This window comes from Vitis riparia, chromosome 13, assembly GCF_004353265.1.
Source record: "Vitis riparia cultivar Riparia Gloire de Montpellier isolate 1030 chromosome 13, EGFV_Vit.rip_1.0, whole genome shotgun sequence".
Classification (NCBI taxonomy): domain Eukaryota; kingdom Viridiplantae; phylum Streptophyta; class Magnoliopsida; order Vitales; family Vitaceae; genus Vitis; species Vitis riparia.
Genome location: NC_048443.1, coordinates 2,891,444 through 2,910,125, shown reverse-complemented (window position 1 = coordinate 2,910,125; position 18,682 = coordinate 2,891,444). Strand labels below are relative to the sequence as shown.

The 18,682-nt window shown below is 35.7% G+C and overlaps 3 protein-coding genes across 3 annotated transcripts in view; 1 reads left to right on the top strand and 2 right to left on the bottom strand.

The window, feature by feature from the left end:
• Positions 1-51: 51 nt before the first annotated feature.
• On the bottom strand, positions 52-6,312 carry LOC117927667 (protein RETICULATA-RELATED 4, chloroplastic-like). The gene is made up of 8 exons (XM_034847316.1): positions 5,625-6,312; positions 4,598-4,666; positions 2,795-2,926; positions 2,662-2,715; positions 2,539-2,583; positions 1,068-1,207; positions 450-575; positions 52-337 (listed from the first exon to the last, which is right to left on the bottom strand). Exons 1-8 carry the CDS (start codon positions 6,144-6,146, stop codon positions 289-291), a joined length of 1,137 nt encoding a protein of 378 aa, XP_034703207.1. The 5' UTR covers positions 6,147-6,312; the 3' UTR covers positions 52-288.
• A 3,087-nt stretch (positions 6,313-9,399) lies between these two features.
• Positions 9,400-14,301, top strand: LOC117928907 (50S ribosomal protein L1, chloroplastic). Its single transcript, XM_034849012.1, has 7 exons — positions 9,400-9,764; positions 10,806-10,985; positions 11,080-11,134; positions 13,016-13,143; positions 13,409-13,492; positions 13,629-13,754; positions 13,846-14,301. Exons 1-7 carry the CDS (start codon positions 9,432-9,434, stop codon positions 13,981-13,983), a joined length of 1,044 nt encoding a protein of 347 aa, XP_034704903.1. The 5' UTR covers positions 9,400-9,431; the 3' UTR covers positions 13,984-14,301.
• Positions 14,302-14,524: 223 nt separating this feature from the next.
• LOC117928905 (structural maintenance of chromosomes protein 5) overlaps positions 14,525-18,682 on the bottom strand; it is a 60,725-nt gene continuing 56,567 nt past the window's right edge. Inside the window, exons 26-30 of the mRNA XM_034849010.1 lie at positions 16,992-17,040; positions 16,823-16,910; positions 16,661-16,733; positions 15,157-15,260; positions 14,525-15,063 (exon numbers count right to left, since the gene is read on the bottom strand). Coding sequence (XP_034704901.1) covers positions 15,002-15,063; positions 15,157-15,260; positions 16,661-16,733; positions 16,823-16,910; positions 16,992-17,040 — 376 coding nt within the window. The 3' untranslated portion in view covers positions 14,525-15,001. The remainder of the gene's footprint in view (positions 15,064-15,156; positions 15,261-16,660; positions 16,734-16,822; positions 16,911-16,991; positions 17,041-18,682) is intronic.

Sequence of the window (18,682 nt, the reverse complement as noted above, 5' to 3'; positions counted from 1 at the left end):
ACCATGAGCAATACTGGCATCAAAGCAAATTATGTAAAAAATCTTGAGATGTGCCTGAAAGAAACGTCCAAATACATTATGTTAAACCAGAGGATATGCCTCGTACAAATATACAATTTTCCTTCTTGAGGTCTGAGAGCAATTCCCATTTTCACAACAACCATTACAATGAATTGGCAACCATGGTTCCCCTTTTATTTCTCAAGAATCAACATGATCTATCATTATTCCCCGAAACCCCATAAGAATCAGCATCCACATGAAGGTAAAATTAGTCCACCCAACATTCTATTCTCGAATCTTTTGGATTCCAATCCAGCGTGCATAGTCCACCCACCTGTTCAAAAAACAAGAATGAAGTTTGAGAATTGTCAACAACTAAAACATACAAGTTATACAAGGACTTAGCATAATGATGTTCTGAAGAGAGCTTAGAAAAAGTAACTCACATTAATGATCCCAAGAACGTGTTGCCAGTTCGAACAGCAAAGCAGACTGCACTCAGCATAAGCTTGTGTTGGTGCAGCAATGGTTCTAGAATCCGTTGCTCAATGACCCCAGCCAATACTTGGTATCTGTTTGGAAAATCAATGGATAAGGTGCAAGCACATATCCAGGCATGAGACAAACAGTCCATGAAAACTAACCATCCACAAGGGTTATGTTCCATAGTGGCACAGTGAGATGCCTCCAATAATTCTAGTCTGATGTTAGGAACATTGCGTTTAGCGTAATTTGTGGCTTTGTGATCTTCAAATAGGAACTTGTCTAGGCTATGAAGTCCAGAATGTGGACAAGGACAAAGGTAGGGCCGGATCTAAACCTTCTCATCCAACTTGAGTGAATAATCACTTAATGAATCATCATGTGATTCTATGCAAAAATTATTAGAATTAAGACTAGATTAATGTGTTTATCTAAGCAACTCGAGTCAGGGCAGAGACACTACATATAACAATCCTGTCATTGATGGAGGGTCTCAGAGACAGGAGAGAAGACAATACTTCCAGAACTTGAAGAGGAATCAAACTTGAATGCAGACACAAAAATTGATGAAGTGAAGTTACCTGAGATTGCTAGAAACTGCCATATAGACTCCATAAGCAACACTAGTTGAAATAATGGGCACATCCTCTGCTTCGGCAGCAAAAGATTTATCAAAAGCCTTCCGTGCATTAATCAATGCATTTGTTATACCAGTACCAACCTGAATGTCACCAAATGGAAAATGTTCATATAGCAGTTACCAAACAAAATATCGACAGGTGGTGGTGAAATGGATGATTTCTATCCATATACGTTTTTTATTCACCAACTGTATTTACCATAAACATGAGGAGCATGCACATGCAAAATTGTTAAACAATCAACAGATAGGAGTTGAAAGTGGTAGCTCATCATATAACTCATGGAATTTAAATTGGCAAAACAACTACCACAGCCACATAGGACCGCAAGTACAACTCTCTCCCTCTCTCTCTCTCTCTCTCTCTCTCTCTCACACACACACACACACCCAAATATATATTGAAATGGAAATTGTGATCTTAAAGCGGCCAAATAAAGCGATGATTATAAGCAGATACCACAAAACCAGACATCCAAGGCTCACGATATAATAAACATGAGCATGTGCAACAGGAATGACTAGTTAGTGCTAAAAAATTAATAGTAAGTGATGCACTAAATTACTACATACCTTCACTAGATTATTTTAACATAAAAAACAATATAATAATGGAATACAAAAAAATCAGAATGATCATTCAATTCAACAATGACAAAATTGCTCATCTCTATTAACTATTCATCGTAAAAATAATAACTGCCTTTCTAGTATAAGTCTCAATTAAAATGACTATTAGATTGTCTACAACTACATTATGATTTCCCACCCAAAGCCAGAAAATCCTAGCTGTTTAAAAACAAAAAATATCAAGCATCTACAATAGTTAATCTGATTTTTAAACCTTTTGAAATGTTGCCACAATGCTCAAGCAATACTCATCATCAGTATTTCATGGATCCCGCCCTACCCAAGTGATTCTTAATCTTTTGCACTAATTACATCATGAATGAGAACTATAAGATCCATCAGAGTTACTCCCACTTAATGTTTATAACCAAAACCTTGGATCCATCAATACAGACAAACAGCATCAGCAACTTCTTACAATGCCTCATGTCACCAGTTTCCAACCTGAATGTTTGGATTATTAAGAGCCCATTTGGTAGCGATTCTAGGAAGTACTTTTAACCTAAAAAGTGTTTTTGAAAAAAGTTAGGAATTTGGCAAAATTTAGGAAATACTTTTAAAAATCTGAAAATCACTTATGGTGTTAGAACAATCACTCGGAGTGTTTTTTGGAAAAACACTTCCAGAGAAAACACTTCGAGTAGAAACACTACCAAACGCACTCTAAATTGTGAAATTTCTTTGGGGGTTGGGCCATTGGAATGTGTGAAAACACACATGCCTATGCACAGACAGAGGGTACATGGATGTTGCATGCTGCACCAGACAAGGTATTGACATACCAGAGATGCACCAGTTCCAACTGCAAATAGCTTGGCCCCATTACGCTGCATAATGGATAGAAATCCTCATTAATTTGATGTGAAAATGCCAGCTTCAATTTGGCCATATGTTTAAATACATACCACTATTGCACCTATTCTCTGTAAAAATGAATAAGATGTACCAGCCAAAGCCACCTGCAGATGGGATTTAAGAATTTGAGTAAATGTCTGATACAGTATATTTTTATTGAAATTTATATATAAAAGCAATAACCTGAAATGCATTATCAGGACATCTGTAGAAAAACTTGGCAAGAGCCCCAGCACTGACTGCAAGAGGTGGTTTAAGAGAAACTGTAGGAGCAGGGAGCCAGACAAGCATGAAATCTGCTATAATGGCCATTACCTACGATAGAGGCTCAATTAGAAAAAGGAATTAACTAATGGATTAGACAAGCAGAATATGCTAATTCATAGGGAAAGTAGTATCAAGTCAGAAACAGGATAAAAAACAAGACCACAAACAGAAGTGCAATAAACATCACTTCTGCCTAAAATAAAATTACTTGATGTATATATATCAGACAATTTGACAAGGATACATACGCATAATTAAAGTGCAGAAATCTCTATATTTCTCAACTTATATAACCTTACATCCCAACTACTTGGAGCCCACTAGACATTCCCTTTTTTCCACTTGTGCATTTTAGAATCACATTTGCTCAAGTGACTAATGGAAAGATTTACAAAAAAGAAAGATTCGGAAACTAGTGAAGAGGGAATTTAGCATTAGTTTGATCTCCTAGAAAAAGCATAAAGTTTCAACAGAGATAATGTGGTGGATTTTAGAAAAAGGAAGTGGTATATTTTATCATTAAAAATAAAAAATGAAAAATAAAAAGAAAGCACCATTCAAATATATTAGTGTGACTAGGGACATGTATGATGAAGCAGCGATTGGTCTGAAAAGAGGTGGAGGGGCACATCAATTTCCAGTTGTGAGAGGCTTCATCAGGAATTCCCATTAAGCCTTTACCTTTCTTCTTAAGTTATGGACAAAATTACTAGAGATATTCAATAAGTATGACCATTGTAGTTCATCGAAGTAGAGGAAGGATTGTCTCAAGTTAAATGTTGCAAATTAAATCACACTGAGGGACCAGAGCATGACTCCTAAGTATTCTGATAACTTTTTGAAAAGGTACAGCTTCTTCCCTGTATGAAATTGACACATTTGCATTCATTAAGATTTGATCTCATAGAATATGTAGTAAATTGATAAAATGAAGTCAACTTACAAACCTAAATGTGGAGATCCCATGCATAGACTTTAAATCATAATGGTGTTACAAGCTATATTTGATATATAATATTCCAGTCTGTATTTATACCATGGGTGATTAATTGCTAGTAAATTTGGACCAAGGATAGATTGATGCATAAAATTCGGACCAACGACAGATTGATGCATATGCATGTATCTTAATTGATGAACCCAAATAGGTAGAAACTTTTGCATTTAATCATTGAGATATACTTTGGATTCATAATGGTTTATTATATGAAGAACCTAAACAGGATCTATGGAAGGTAACTTCAATAAACTAGAAATATGACTACGACAATGAAGACTAACAATTTGTTTTCTCTAGGCTTGACTATTGGTGAGAGATTGAGAAACATAGTAGTTGAATAAGGCAAGGATGAACTAGTGTGATCAGACTGAGATCATGCCCAAGTCAAGACCAGATATGATCCTAACATTTAGCCAGTAAGCTGAAAGTGATCCAGAGGCCTTAAATGCCAGCTGCCTCAAGTTTAGGAATACTATATCTGATATATACACACACTCACTCTCTCTCTACTTTTCCAAATTTACAGTATTCCTTGGTTGATTTTGTAGCTGGAATTCTCTATTCACATGTATTTTGTACAGTATAGCTTACAAATACTGTGATCTTAAATTCTGTTTTAAGCCCAAGAAAATCATTGTACTTATGTAAAAATACAAATTGTATTGTTTTTTCATCAACATCAAATCAAATAAATGAGATTTCATAAAAAACAGCCATACCACATCAGCAAAAACAAAATCCAGCTCCTTACTAAACTTTTCTCTTCGCCGTTCCAACTCTGCAGCAGTCTAGAAAGTAAAATTATATCCATGAGTAACACATTCATCATAAAATACAAGGAAAGCAACAAATTTTGTGCTACGTGAATACTCAAAATAGTACAAAAACTCTGCTCATGGTTGTGAGTGGCTTAAGAAGTTCTGAGTCATTAAAGTAGTCAAACTTTGTGTTGTTTAACTATGGTAAACAATGAGAAACCTTTTGTTTTCCAAATTTCAAAATTTGTGTGGTTTTTCAATAGTAAACTACCTAAAAATTGACATGTTTCTTATTTTTGTTTCCAAAAATGAGATTCAAAATAACCATAGAGTTTAAGTGCATTCAAGAGCCCAAAGTCTTATGCCTCCTGACAGTAATCACCCTAAGTTCCAATGCATTCTACGTAAAAATAAAAAAATGATATGCATTTCTAAGAAGAAAAGTTTTTGTGGGATGAAAGTTAAGTTTATTAAGCAATTCTCTCAGAAACTCTGTTCCCTATTCTCATACCCTTCAAGGAAGATTCTCTTCTCCTCTGTTTTTCAAACAATTCTCCCAGCTTTGCTTTCTATTAATCTTTTTAAGATTCCATTTCGATGTCAGAAACAAGGAAAAACAGGGGGAAAAAATTCTTGTTTGGACGCATTGTAAAATGAAAACAGAAAAAAAAAAATGAAGAATATTCTGAAAATTCATAATTTTCAAACTCCTCATTTTATATTAAAAAATGTGACGGAAAATGAAAAATTCCTCATTTTCTCCACAAACAAAATTGACCCAAAGAAAAGAGATATATGGAAAAACAGTGAAGCAAAGGTTCTATTTCAATCAATCACCCAACTTTTTTTACTTCCTGCACAACAGACTATCTTTTTCAATTTCTGAAGAAAAGCTTCTTGAAATGCAAACTCCAAAAAAGCAATTGAATCTAAGAACAATAACTTTTACATAGATTATGATCTGATTCTGAATTCAAAAAGCGCAAACCTTAGTGAAGATCCCAACACCACACTCCATTGCAACCTTAGCCAAAAACAGATCATCCGCAAGCAACCGCTCCTTGAATCCTCCGAACTGAAGCAACCACCGGAACACCGCAGACTTCTCCAGCTCAAAGTACCTGCTCACTATCGCTCCCGGTATCCTCCCGGCTTGGACCGCCGCTGCCAGATCCTTCGGAAGACTGTCCAGAGATCTCCCCATCTCCGCCAAAGCCAGAATCGCCTCCGTCCTGTTCCTCTCCTCGGCATCTCCGTCCTCACCTCCACCACCTCCACCTCCGCCTCCGCCTCCGCCTGGTACTCCGCCGGAGCCTCCATCACCTACGGCAAGCACCACGGTCGGCAGCCGATAACGGCGGGAGTCGAAGATTAGTTGAGGAGGAGTGAGGACGGAAGCAGCGGTGATGCGGCGAGTGGTGACGCTGAGAATTGGAGGGGAGAGGTGGGGCGTGGGGGTTGGGAAGGAGAGAGCGCATGAGGAGAAGTTTGAAAAGGTGGCTATCGCCATTAGAGAAAGAGAGAAAGAGAGAAACCCTTCCTTGGTGATCCAGATTCTCTCGCTCTTCCCTCTCTGAAGTATGAATTTTTTTAGACACAGAACGTGGAGAGAGCCAGTGTCAGTGTCAGTGAGCTGGGTCTGTTTGGTGGTGGAGAAAGTAGATGGGAATGTGGTGAGAAAAACGATGACACGTGCGCCCGTGTCACCTAAATTCTCATTGTTCCTACATTTCACTCATCATTAGCACTTTACTTACCAAATTTTAAAATTTAAACTTACTTCAATAAAACAAAATTATTTCATTAAAAAATAAATATGATTGTGAGGGAAGCCACGTGGCAATCTCAAAAGCCACCTAGTCTTTGTCGCGGGGTCCACCTTCACTTCATAACTAGCCCGACAAATCGAGGCGCGTGGCCATTGGCGACGGAAATAAGTGAACAGTGAGAGAAGGTGCAAAGCACGCGCGAATCGAGAGTTGGGGGAGAGTTTGGTTTGAATCTGAATCGCAAATCTGTGTCTGACTAATTGCGAAAAGGTCAAAAATCGGAGGGCTGTCCTTTTCTTAACTCAAGTTTGCGGCTAAATCACTTGTTTTTTATCAATATCACTTCTTTTTTAAAAAAAAAAAAAAAAATTACAGAAAATTTCTCTCCTCACCTTTGGATTTTGATTTCTGCTTTTAGATAAAAATTATAAACAACCAATTATAATATATTTTCTTGATAAAAATGATTCTTAGTGAAATAACCAAAATACCCTTAAAATTCGTATAGTTCAAATTAAACTTCTGAAAGTATGTTCGAGTTTATAAGATATGACAAAAATGTAGTTTTTTTTCATTTATTTTTAAATTTCTCAAATTTTTTTCATTTCTAAATTATATTTAATTGTTTTTTCATTATTTTTATAATAAATTTGTGTCAAATTTTATACAAATGGTAAACCCTAAAATATATTCCAAAAAATATATATAAAAAATATTGGAATTTGGTTGGAAAAATAAGAAGGGTGATATTTTAGGTATATTGAAAATATTTACAATTGTGAAATCTAATCTAGGTGGATATGAAGAGAAAATGGGTGGATGCATATGTATAATTCAAAATATTTAATTAAAAGGAATAAAATAATACTTATATTTAAAATAATAATAATAATGACTTTTCGTATATGTATTCGAAAAGAGGTTTATATATTCCATGTTTTTTATAAATTAAAAAAAAAGAGTAAATTCATCCAAATTTGTGTTTTGCTCTTTTAACCAAATAGCTTATGTAATTTATTTTTTTTTAAATTAGGTTTTAATTAAGGTAATAATTTTTTTTTTCCAAATTTGGGTCTTAAGAACATTTTTTTTTTAAAGAAAAAAAATGCCTTGTCTTAAAAATTCAAAATGTATTCAATCAATCAAACACATTGAAATGATTTAGGAACATTTTTTAAAAATAGTTATTGAAAAATAATTTTTGCAAACAATTTTTAAAAATTAATTCTCTTTTTTCAAGAATAAAAAGTTATATTTTGGAACTTAAAAGAGTGTGTTTGAAAACTCTTCTAGAAAATAGTTGTCCACTTTGATAATATGAAAAAAAAAATAGAAAACATATTTGATAATTAAAAAACATAAAACGATTTAAAAAAATTATTATATAAATATAAAAAATAATTGGTCGAGAACCCAATCGTGTCACTAGGGCTGGGATAGGCAAGCGCCTTTATTGGCTACGAGCACCAACTTGCTCACATAGGGCATAGTATCAACCACTCTCGAGAAGGGTCGGATTTTAAGAACTTTTATCAACAGCAGTAGACCAGTAATAATCTAGAAATGTCACACGACAACTGATATCTCAAGTATAGGCAACATTGCTTCAAAGCAAGTTACTATATTACAAAAATTATCCTCTTGGCCAAAATAATTGACCTAAAATCAAATTGTGTCACTAGGCCAAGATAGGCAGGATGCCTTTATTAGCTACCAACACCAACACCAACTTACTCACATAGGGCACAATATCAATACTCTCGAGAGGGGTCAGATTTCAAAAACTTCTATTGGCAGCAATTGACTAGTAACAATTTGGGAATGTCACACAACAACTACTATCTCAAGTATTGATAACATTGCTTTAAGACAAGTTACTATATTACAGGAATTATCCTTTCGACTAAAATGATTGGTTGAGAACCCAATCGTGTCACTAGGGTTAGGACAGGCAAGGCGCCTTTATCAGCTACCAGCACCAACTTACTCACATAGGGCATAGTATTAACTATTCTCGAGAGGGGCCAAATTTCAAAAACTTCTATTAACGATAGTAGACCAGTAACAATTGAAGAATATTACACAACAACTACTATCTCAAGTGTAGACAACATTGCTTCATAACAAGTTACTAAATTATGAGAATTATCTTCTCAACCAAAATGATAGGCTGAGAACCTAATCATGTCACTAGGATCAAGATAGGCAAGACGCCTTTATTAGCTACGGACACCCACTTACTCACATAGGGCATAGTAGCAACTACTCTCAAGAGGAACCAAATTTTAAAAATTTCTATTAACGACAATAGATTAGTAACAATCGAGGAATGTCACACGACAATTGTTATCTCAAGTACAGGCAACATTTGCTTCAAAGCAAGTTATTATATTAAGGGAATCATCATCTAGTTGTTGTATGAAGCAAATAGCCAACAAGCTCTATGCTTTGTCTTGAAAGGTACATGTTGGTCACTTAAGTCAATTATTCATAAAAATTATTTTTAAAAAAGTTAAAGATATGGAAAATAGATTGAAAAACATTTTTGAGCTATTAAAAAAACTTTTGTTTTACAAAACATTATAAAATAGTTTTTTAAGAACTGTTTTTAAAAATATTTGAGATTCAAAATGTTTTAACTTATTTTATATGTTTTAAAATATTTTTTTTTAAAAAAATTTTATTTGTAATACTTTATTTTTAATTATTCTATGTATTTTATATAATTATTTTTAAAATAATTTCAAAAAATAAATAAAAATAACTAAAATATATTATCAATTTTTTTTAAAACTACTTCCTATAAAAAAATAATCATTATGTGTTTTCAAATTAGAAAAACTGTTTGTGTTTTTAGTAAGAATAGGGTTCCAAATCTCCAAATTAATGCACTTCTAGAACACAAGCACACCATAGCGATGGTCTACCAACCCAAGAAACTCCGCTAGACCATAAACAAACTCTTATCTTTTTATATGGATAACAGTCTCTGTATTATTCACAGCAGAAGCTCTCACAGCATAACAATGGCTTCCACCGCAACTTCACCCTCCTCTCTCATGCTAACGTACGCCGCCTCCTCTCCTCTCCCTACCCAAGACTTCATCGCCCCTTCTCTCTCCTTCAAGACCAAGCCTCTCTTCAGGGCTTTCTCTCTTTACCCACTTGCGCTCCAGGCCAGAGAGAGGCGGCCCAGTGGTAATGGCCCATACGATGTGGTTGTGGCCGCTTTGGCTGCTGAAGCTGAGGTAGCTGAGGCCGTGGAGGAGGTGGAAGGTGGGGAGGGTGACGCTGTTTCCACCGCGCCGCCGCCTAAGCCGAAGAAAGGGAAGGCTGCGTTGCTGTTGAAGAGGGACAGGGTATGTTTGGCTTGTTTTTGTTTTTCTGATGTGAATTTTGGTTTATGGGGTTTAATTAATGGGTTTTTCTGGGTTTCTCATGTGGATGCCTTTTCATTTCTGTTTTCTGGGAACCAAACAGAGGGTTAGGTATTGTTTCGGTCGAGACAGATTCTCTGATTGTTTTCTTTTTGTTGTTTTTATTTTAATTAATGTGGATTATGGATTTATTGACTGATTTGAGTTATGGGTGTTATTTGGTTCCCGTCATTTAATTTCTCCCGGCTGCCAAGCAGAGGTTTAAGTCTTGCCTCTGGCAAGACAGAGTGCCTCTAATTGCTTTTTTTTTTTTATTATTGTTTTTTTTTTAATTTCTGTGAATCATGGGTTTATTGATCGACTTAATTATGGGTTTTGCTTGATTTCTCCTATAAACGTTGCTTCATTTCTGTTTTTCAGTTTTCTCAGTAACCAAACAGAGCTCTACATATTGCCTTTGAAGAGAGACTGTGTTTCTATTTTTATTTTTATTTTTCACTATTTTTGGTTTGTTGTGAACTGATTAGCGACTCTGAAAATTGAATGACCAACTAGACCAGCCTTCTGTTTAGGACAAAAAATTCATATTGTAATCCACAAGCTGATCTTTTCTATCCACACCTAATCCAGCCTAAAGAAAATGAATCTGCATTTTTTATAGACTCTTGGCTACCCAACAGGGATTCTTTTCAGAAAAACTTTTAGTTCCTTTGGAGAAAATTCTAAACTCTAAACACGTATTCAATTCCCCAATTCTTTATAATTTCATAACTTCACATGCTCATTTTAGTCTAATATTTTCCTTTGAATTTTTTTTGAAATTTTTTTCAGACATTTGGGTTTCTTTTCTTTTTTCACTTTTTTTTTTCCTTTTTTAATGGCTGATTTTACTTAGTTGTTTTGTCTGTTTGTGTTGCTAAATTCATCATTTATGTTCCAAGTTTCCTTCTCTTGCTATTATTTTCTTCGAACTTACTTCATAAATTCACGTACAGTTTTTCTCATTCTATTTGGTAATGTCAGACGAGGTCTAAGAGATTCTTGGAAATTCAAAAACTGAGGGAAAACAAGAAAGAGTATGACCTGCAGACGGCAATATCATTGCTTAAGCAAATGGCAAGTACAAGGTTTGTGGAAACAGCTGAAGCACATTTTCGGCTCAACATTGACCCCAAATATAATGATCAACAACTGAGAGCAACAGTTAGTTTTCTGTCCTTTAATGATTAATAGCAATGCATTTTCCTGGTTTATTTACAAATATTTTCTCACATTCGTTTTCGTTCCTTTTTAATAGGTGAATTTGCCAAAGGGAACTGGACAGACTGTTAAAGTTGCTGTTCTAACACAAGGTACTTAGTCTATTCAATTTGTTGTCCCATACCAATTCATTTGGGGGTATTACCAGGCAAGAGATTTTGGTTGCGATTTTTATCAAAGGTGAACAGATTTCTGTACTGATGCATGTAGTGGATATCAAATAACTTGTAAAACTGTACTTCGATTTGTCCATAAGCAAATTGCTGAAGTAATGTTTAAAAACCTAGAGCAGGAGAAATTTTTATTTAGAAAGGGATCTGTAAGTAGATTTATTGGGGATTGTTCCCTTCTACTATCTCTTGGTTGGCAGAGGGCAGAATTGCTTGCTTGCTTGACCAAACTCAAGGATTGTTTATGCTAGTTTGGGGGTGTGTGTGTACGTGCGCACATGCACATGTATTTTAATAAGCAAACAATGAGTGGATATTGGCAAACGTCTATCAAAAAAGGGTGGTGAACCCCTAGCACACCAGGAGATGGTTTGGTATTTTTTTGTTGTCAATTACTAATCATGTAAACATCCTAGTGGTGGGATAAGCAAAAACTTACCCATTTTTGCAAGGGATTCAGTCTTAAATAGTTGCAAATGTGGACACTTGATCTTTGTAACTTTGGTAAACCATGTTTGTAGGATTAGACAGTGGGAAATTAAGAGAAAAAGAGGGAAAGCCATAAAAAATAGATCCACTTAATAATACCCATTGTTACAAAATGCAATTGAGTATCACTTAGTGAGACGGGGTAAATCCTTGTAGAACCTTTGCTGATATGACTAATCCCTTGTTGGGGATTCTGAGGGATGGGTTTGGGGGTGTATAATATCCCTTTTTTAGGATGCCAGGGAACAATTTCAAGGTCAATTGGAGATCAAATGTCAGGACCTCATGGAGTAATTATGGATGGTTGGAATTGTGTCTTTGAATGTTCTTGACTGCAGCTAGATATGGTTGGTTCTCTCTTTTGGCAGGTTAAAATTGTGGGTAAGGGGTTCTAGCCAATGGAGATGGTTAGAGGTACAGCATCTATGAAGTTAAGCCTCTGTTCATAAGAGGAATCAAGTTTATAGTGGTCTATAGGTGTCAGTGAGGTTTGGGTTGGATTCTTGTTGTGGTGATTGGCTTTGGGAAGGTTTGTTCCCAAGTCCCTGTGTAGTGACTGTAAATTACCTTGCTTGGTTTTGTGATCTATGCTATTCTTGCAGCAGGGTTGTAGGTGAAAGAATACGCTTTTGTGGGCATTGCCTCTTCATGGCATTCTCTTTCTGTTAAGCTTGTGGTAATCACATTTCTAGATTGCATTGAGGGGACCTCCATATGATGGCAGTTCGGAACATAAGCATTTCTCTAAAGCCTCCTCCATTACTTGGTCGGTTGCTCCATAGAGAAGAATATAATGGTGGACCACCTCATTCCCAGGAATTGGTCCATTCCTAACTGTTGGTTCCTTGTGTTCCGAGGACAGCCTAGCAAGCATCCCTTGGGTGAGCTTGACTTGGTTTCTTCCTCCTTTTGTTAAAGAGGATTTCTTCAGTTCCTCTCTTAGTCATCGGGGCCTGGTCCAAGAGTGATGAGATGTCTGGAGGATGATTTTTAAGGATATGCTGTGGCTCATTTGCAAGGAAAGAAATCTTTTGAGATTGTGTCCTCTCAAAAAAGACAGTGGTTCATAGGCATTTGAGTACAGTATCCATGAATCACTGAATGCTTATTGTTATATCTCAATATCTGCCCAGAAAGGCATGTTAGTAATTTAATCTTCCTATGTCATGCGTTCTTGTAGATTCATTTGAATTATTTGATCTTATACTCCGCGAAGATGAAATGCTGTTGGATTTTCTTGGCTTCTATCATAATAGCATAACTTTATTATTATTTGTTCCTTGGGCTCACTTGTGTAAAGCTAAATTTCTACAGGTGAAAAGTTTGATGAAGCAAAAAATGCTGGAGCAGATTTGGTTGGAGGAGAGGACTTGATAGAACAGATAAAGGGAGGATTCATGGATTTTGACAAGTTGATTGCTTCTCCAGATATGATGCCTAAGGTGTTGCTCTGATTATCATGTTCTAATTGATCATATCAAGTGCTGCTGTAGTATGTCCACCAATGTCTAGAGGTCAACCAGATTTGTTTTTCCATATTCCATGTTTTCAACCTTTTGCATCTCAGTAAACCAGCCCATTAAATCGATCACTCCTGGTGTATCTGCATGGGTGCATGTATCTGTGTTTGCTGTGGTTTTTTTTGTTTTGGTTAGAGATCATATTCATGACTAGACATAATTTACATTTCCTCCCCACTTGTATCAGGTTGCAAGCTTAGGAAAACTTCTGGGACCACGAGGACTCATGCCAAATCCAAAAGCTGGTACTGTTACAACTAATATACCTCAGGTATGATCAAAACCTACTCCTATGCATATATAGACTTAAGAAGTTGATTAAGATCTTTGACATTATGGATTCCTTTCTAGCTTGCAAACATAAGATTTTACCTAAATGGAATGACTCACACTATCATCTGTCCCAGGCTATAGCAGAATTCAAGAAGGGAAAGGTCGAGTACAGAGCAGATAAAACTGGAATTGTTCACTTACCTTTTGGGAAGGCTGATTTTTCTGAAGAAGATCTTCTTGCAAACTTGATTGCTGCAGTAGTATGTGCTACCCTTATCTTTTTTCAGCAGTTTCTGAAATTCAGCCCACTCGACTTGAAATCTTAATCAATTTACTTTCTTGTTCTGGCAGAAATCAGTAGAAACTAACAAGCCATCGGGGGCAAAGGGAGTATACTGGAGAAGCGCACACATATGCTCTTCCATGGGGCCTTCTATTCGATTAAATATAAGGGAGATGCTTGATTACAAATCTCCGTCGAGTGTCTGAAGAATTTATCAAAGTTGTAAATTACATCTTCTACTGCTTAATTAGCTGCAAGGGTGTCTCCATTGGAGCTGTTTAATATTTAGAAGAAGCTAAGAAAAACAGAAACTAGGATGAGAAGAGCTGGCCTTGATGGGTGTCTCCTGCTCAAAACAAACTGTTGCAGGGTCGTTGTATCTTCTTTCACAGCAGTTGAGCAAAATCTTTTATCAACACAGTTACCAATATTATCAAAATTTTTACTGGGAAGTTGTCTCTCAACGCTCTGGGATTTTGTTTGTATGTTTATTAGTTGTGCCATCATGGGTTCAAATTGATCCATTTTCTTATTGATGTTCCCCTATGTCCTTTCTTTTCCTCTAGCAACCCACGTTCCCATGAGTTTATAGCCTTGTTTAACAATTCTGGATCAGCTTTAAGGGTCTACTGAGTAGACTGCAAAACACCCTTCCATGGAACCTTACAATAGTGACACCTGAGAAATCTGGCTTGAATCTTATTACTGCTTTCCCTTTGCCTGGACAGGAAGAGATACCTCAATGAATACCCTCAAAAGATTTAACTTAAGATTCAACATCTTAGGACACCAGAAAACACAACTCCTTGCCTGAATGATTAGTTTTGTTTCACAGAAATAGGTTAATTTACTATTACAAAAAGGCTTATACAAGGAGTGAAGGATGATACTTCACTAAATAACAGACTAGTATCAACATCTGGGCATACAAAGTTGTGAAGAGCAGGTTGGTTCATCAATCATCAATTTAGCATGCTTGACTAGATCCTTCAGGTGACACTGGCAGAGATTGGTCTGTCTTCATAAATAAGGCTTTGAGCAAGAAATGAGCCCTGCCCTAATAATCATAACTTCATCTATAAGAAAAAAATCCTTCTTACAAAGGGCGGAAGAGGTAAAACTCTACAACAAACAGCTTGCTTTTGATGGATTGCCCTGGATTTGTGAACTTGCTCTTTTGCATAATTCCTGAAGGAGGAGAAATCATCATCTGTGATTGTTCTTTTAGCATTGGCTTTTTCCTAATAAACCAACGACAGTTCCCCAGCAATCTCCATTGCTCCACACTGAATTGGTACATTAAGGATATTGCAAATGGTAAGGACAGTAAACAAAGTAAAAAAAAATATAAACTAGTTTTGGCTTGAGTAGCATTATACCTTTTGAAGGCTGCTCAATCCATGGTCCATTCATTATATTCAGAATGCTACAAGCCTCACTGTATTCTAGATCCGGTAGCAACTTAGGTGTAAGTAAGAAACATCTGCATAACATAGTTGTCAGTCTGCATGAGTATCTTAACTTGTACTGTAAAATACATTTACAACTTGCAAAATAGAAGATATAGGTAGACAAATATTATTAAAAGCATAGACGCTGCAAAAGTGTAGCATAAAACAATATATAATAAATTTCATGAAAGATCCTAACCCTCAAAGAGTCAAAGAGATGCATCTATGAGTGGCATATGCAAATACTACAAACACAAGTACTCCATACACATGGGAGACGGCTACCTTTATCAACTATTCCATGAGTAGGCAACAATTATATGGACAATAAAAAAGTTAGGCAATGTCACAACCATGCAATGAGCAATCAATTTTGTTTTCTTGTAAGTAAACATTTTTTCCCTTTTTCTTTTTCTTTTTTTTCTCCACTGAGACTTGAACCTAGGCATCACAACGATCATATACATACATCATACAAATACATGCCACCATATGTGAAACAATCACACCCACACCCACCCAACCTCACACATGCATGTGCATACATGCATACATATATAGACGCACAGACAGGCAGACACATACCAATTCACCCTTACATGCATGTGCACACATACACCTCCAAGCATGCACATTGCTTACAAGTACACATGTGCATATGTACACACATAAACACGCAGATAGACAGACAAAGGGATAGAAAGGCAGAAAAAGCGAAACAAAATAGAGAGACAGACACCTAGATAGACAAGCGTGCATACACACAAAGAGAGACAAATACACATAGACAGGCACACACAAACACAAATGGGTGCAAGCACAAATGTGGCACACACACATATACATATGTATATATGTATATTAAATACAAGGAAAAAAAAAGGTTTTTTGATTAAAAGGGATAAACAATAATTCATGATTTGGAAAAATAACACCACTTTTTTGCTTCATGAAGCAAACAATTCAGTTTCATCATTTGCCAACAAGTTATAAGCCTTAGAAAACATAATAAGGATCAAATATTACAATAAAATTAACATGAGTCACACATGAAATTTTTTTATATTTGAAAAGTGCAAGAAAGACTTATAGTGGCAATGCAGTAACTGAAGCAGCATCTTTACTTGAAAACAGCATAAAGGGCAGTAAAAGCAGTTCTCAGCAATCTTAAGTCTTAACTACATATTTTTCTGAGCAAATAGTATAACTAGTCAAGTGATTTGGAGCTTTTGAATCTATGAGCCAGGAATGCTTGGACTGAAATAAAGACAACATGGGTTACACATTAATAAAGTACCTCTACGCTGTCTAGACAGTAAAGAATAATAAAACTTGTGATATTAAGAGAAAACAGAAAAAGAACTACTGCAAACCATGTGTCAAACAACATAAAAAGATGGGAATTATCAAGACATTCTAATTTAGTTCTTACTGTGGTGTATTAGGTTGGCTTGCAGCTCTCACTAGTTGCTGGAACATCTTTCTTTCATTTATTGGGTCCATTCCTAGGGGGGAAAACAAAATAAAAGTCATCTTGAAAGGCAGTATATATTTTGCGATGACGAAGCAATAACACCATTATATTTTAACTCACCTTGATTTATCTCATCAACCACCCTAAAAGGGCAGTTTGTGAGATCTTGTAGAGAAACAAGATACAGAATAGTTGCAACTGAGCGCTCCTACAAAATGGAAATTTCAAGGCAGTAAGACAAAATAGTCATAAAAGATCTTGAATGTAAAAAGTTGGTTCATCATGGTACCCCTCCAGATTGATGGTGGGCGCTAAGAACTTGAAGTTCTCCTGCTTGCCTGATGATCACAATGAGACACCAAATAAGAAAATGAACAAACTGCCATAGTATTAGTTGAAGGAAGGAAAATTTGACAAAATGAATAAGAATATTGCAAATGAACCAAAAGCATCTTAATACAACCAAAGAGTTTTAGGATTCTTAATTTGATAGACTACAAAACTTACAGCCCACTTTTGACCTATAAACAAAGGCCAAAAGCTACCTCATTTCCAAGGAAGCATTGTAATTAATTGCACGGTGATAGATTAATATACCTTGGATGGTGATTTCATGCACAGTTGTATAATACTAATTTTGGGAAGATTCCAGCTTAACCAACCAAAACAAGTCAAAATAAGTCCATCATGGTAGAAAAGTTGTTCGCAATAGATAAACATCAGAAATATCATTATATCCAGAATGAGGCCTGTTTATACTTCATATGAAGTTAGAACTTCTGAAGCCATCTTAAAGTTTTGTTTCTAGTGATTGCCTAACTCTACAAGGTAGCCTTTATTTCCTAATTTATGCAGGAGCATTTAAGTACATTAAAGGCTGAGTGCGATCACTAGTTAGCACGGTTCAATTGCTTTGGATTATTTGCAACTAAAGGAATCACAATGATCAAGCATGCATCCTTTCAACTGGCTAGAATCTGTTTCTTCAATAAGACAAGATCTTGTGAAGTTGAAGTGAGTATTTAAATATACAATTCATACTCTAAAAGCTGATCCTCATTACCAACTATAAATTGTTGAACCAAATCCAATTTTCTTGATAAGTTCCTAGAAACTACCAATTCTTTAAAATTCAACACCCAACTAAGTAAAGAATGATTACACAAATGATATGAAACACAATTGTGCGGAAGAAAAGAAAGAAAAATGGAAAAGAGTAAGAGGAAGAAATCCAGTTGTTTCTTGAGTTTGTCTAGCTAACCCACAAAAGTAACTCCACATTGATATATCACTTATTAATTCAGTTGACCCTCCAAAGGTATATTATGTGACTTATAAGTTCACATATCACACTAAAAAAAGATCATTACTAGATTACAACTAAATCTATCAAACTGCCCCTCAAACATCCCATATTCTACAACACTCCCCTTGAACTGATGATCCACCAATTTGGTACAAAAATGAAATTTTGCAAAGCAAATATGTGCAATGATCAACTTAAAAACAACTGCTCCTCCTAAAAGTAAACCCCATTCTCCGTATCAAACCGTCAAGGCAAATATAAAACAGCTAAATTCAAGGTTTACTACATATATAATGAAGTTTAAGGGGTAATTATAAAAGGAGAAAACGATAGTCACTGTAAGAAAATGCAGAAACCATTTGCATTGTGGGTCATACATACCATCCTAGAGAAGCAATAGAATACCCACAGGCACAGGAATTTTGTGCTGTTTTACGCAAATCCTGAATAATAAAGGGTATTCATAGGCAAAGGTTAACTAATATAAGAAGGCATTCCACTTCTCCTTGAGGCATTTTCTTTGGTAATTCCCATTGTCCTATTCTATCATGCTGGTGTAGAATACATAAAAGATAGCAAGCACATCCAAATAACAGTACATTTTAGCAAACATAAACATATTTCTTTACTGATCTGGGATATAACAGGTACACAGGAGTCCAGGACTTCCAAGT

Excerpts from the sequence above, each read along its gene's own strand:
- LOC117927667 (XM_034847316.1), bottom strand. The coding sequence starts at position 6,146 with ATGGCGATAGCCACCTTTTCAAACTTCTCCTCATGCGCTCTCTCCTTC. Across the intron at positions 2,716-2,794 it reads GTCCTGATAATGCATTTCAG|GTGGCTTTGGCTGGTACATC; the intron begins GTTATTGCTTTT and ends TCCCATCTGCAG. Across the intron at positions 2,584-2,661 it reads AGAGAATAGGTGCAATAGTG|CGTAATGGGGCCAAGCTATT; the intron begins GTATGTATTTAA and ends TCCATTATGCAG.
- LOC117928907 (XM_034849012.1), top strand. The coding sequence starts at position 9,432 with ATGGCTTCCACCGCAACTTCACCCTCCTCTCTCATGCTAACGTACGCC. Across the intron at positions 13,144-13,408 it reads CTCCAGATATGATGCCTAAG|GTTGCAAGCTTAGGAAAACT; the intron begins GTGTTGCTCTGA and ends CACTTGTATCAG. Across the intron at positions 13,755-13,845 it reads CAAACTTGATTGCTGCAGTA|AAATCAGTAGAAACTAACAA; the intron begins GTATGTGCTACC and ends TTGTTCTGGCAG.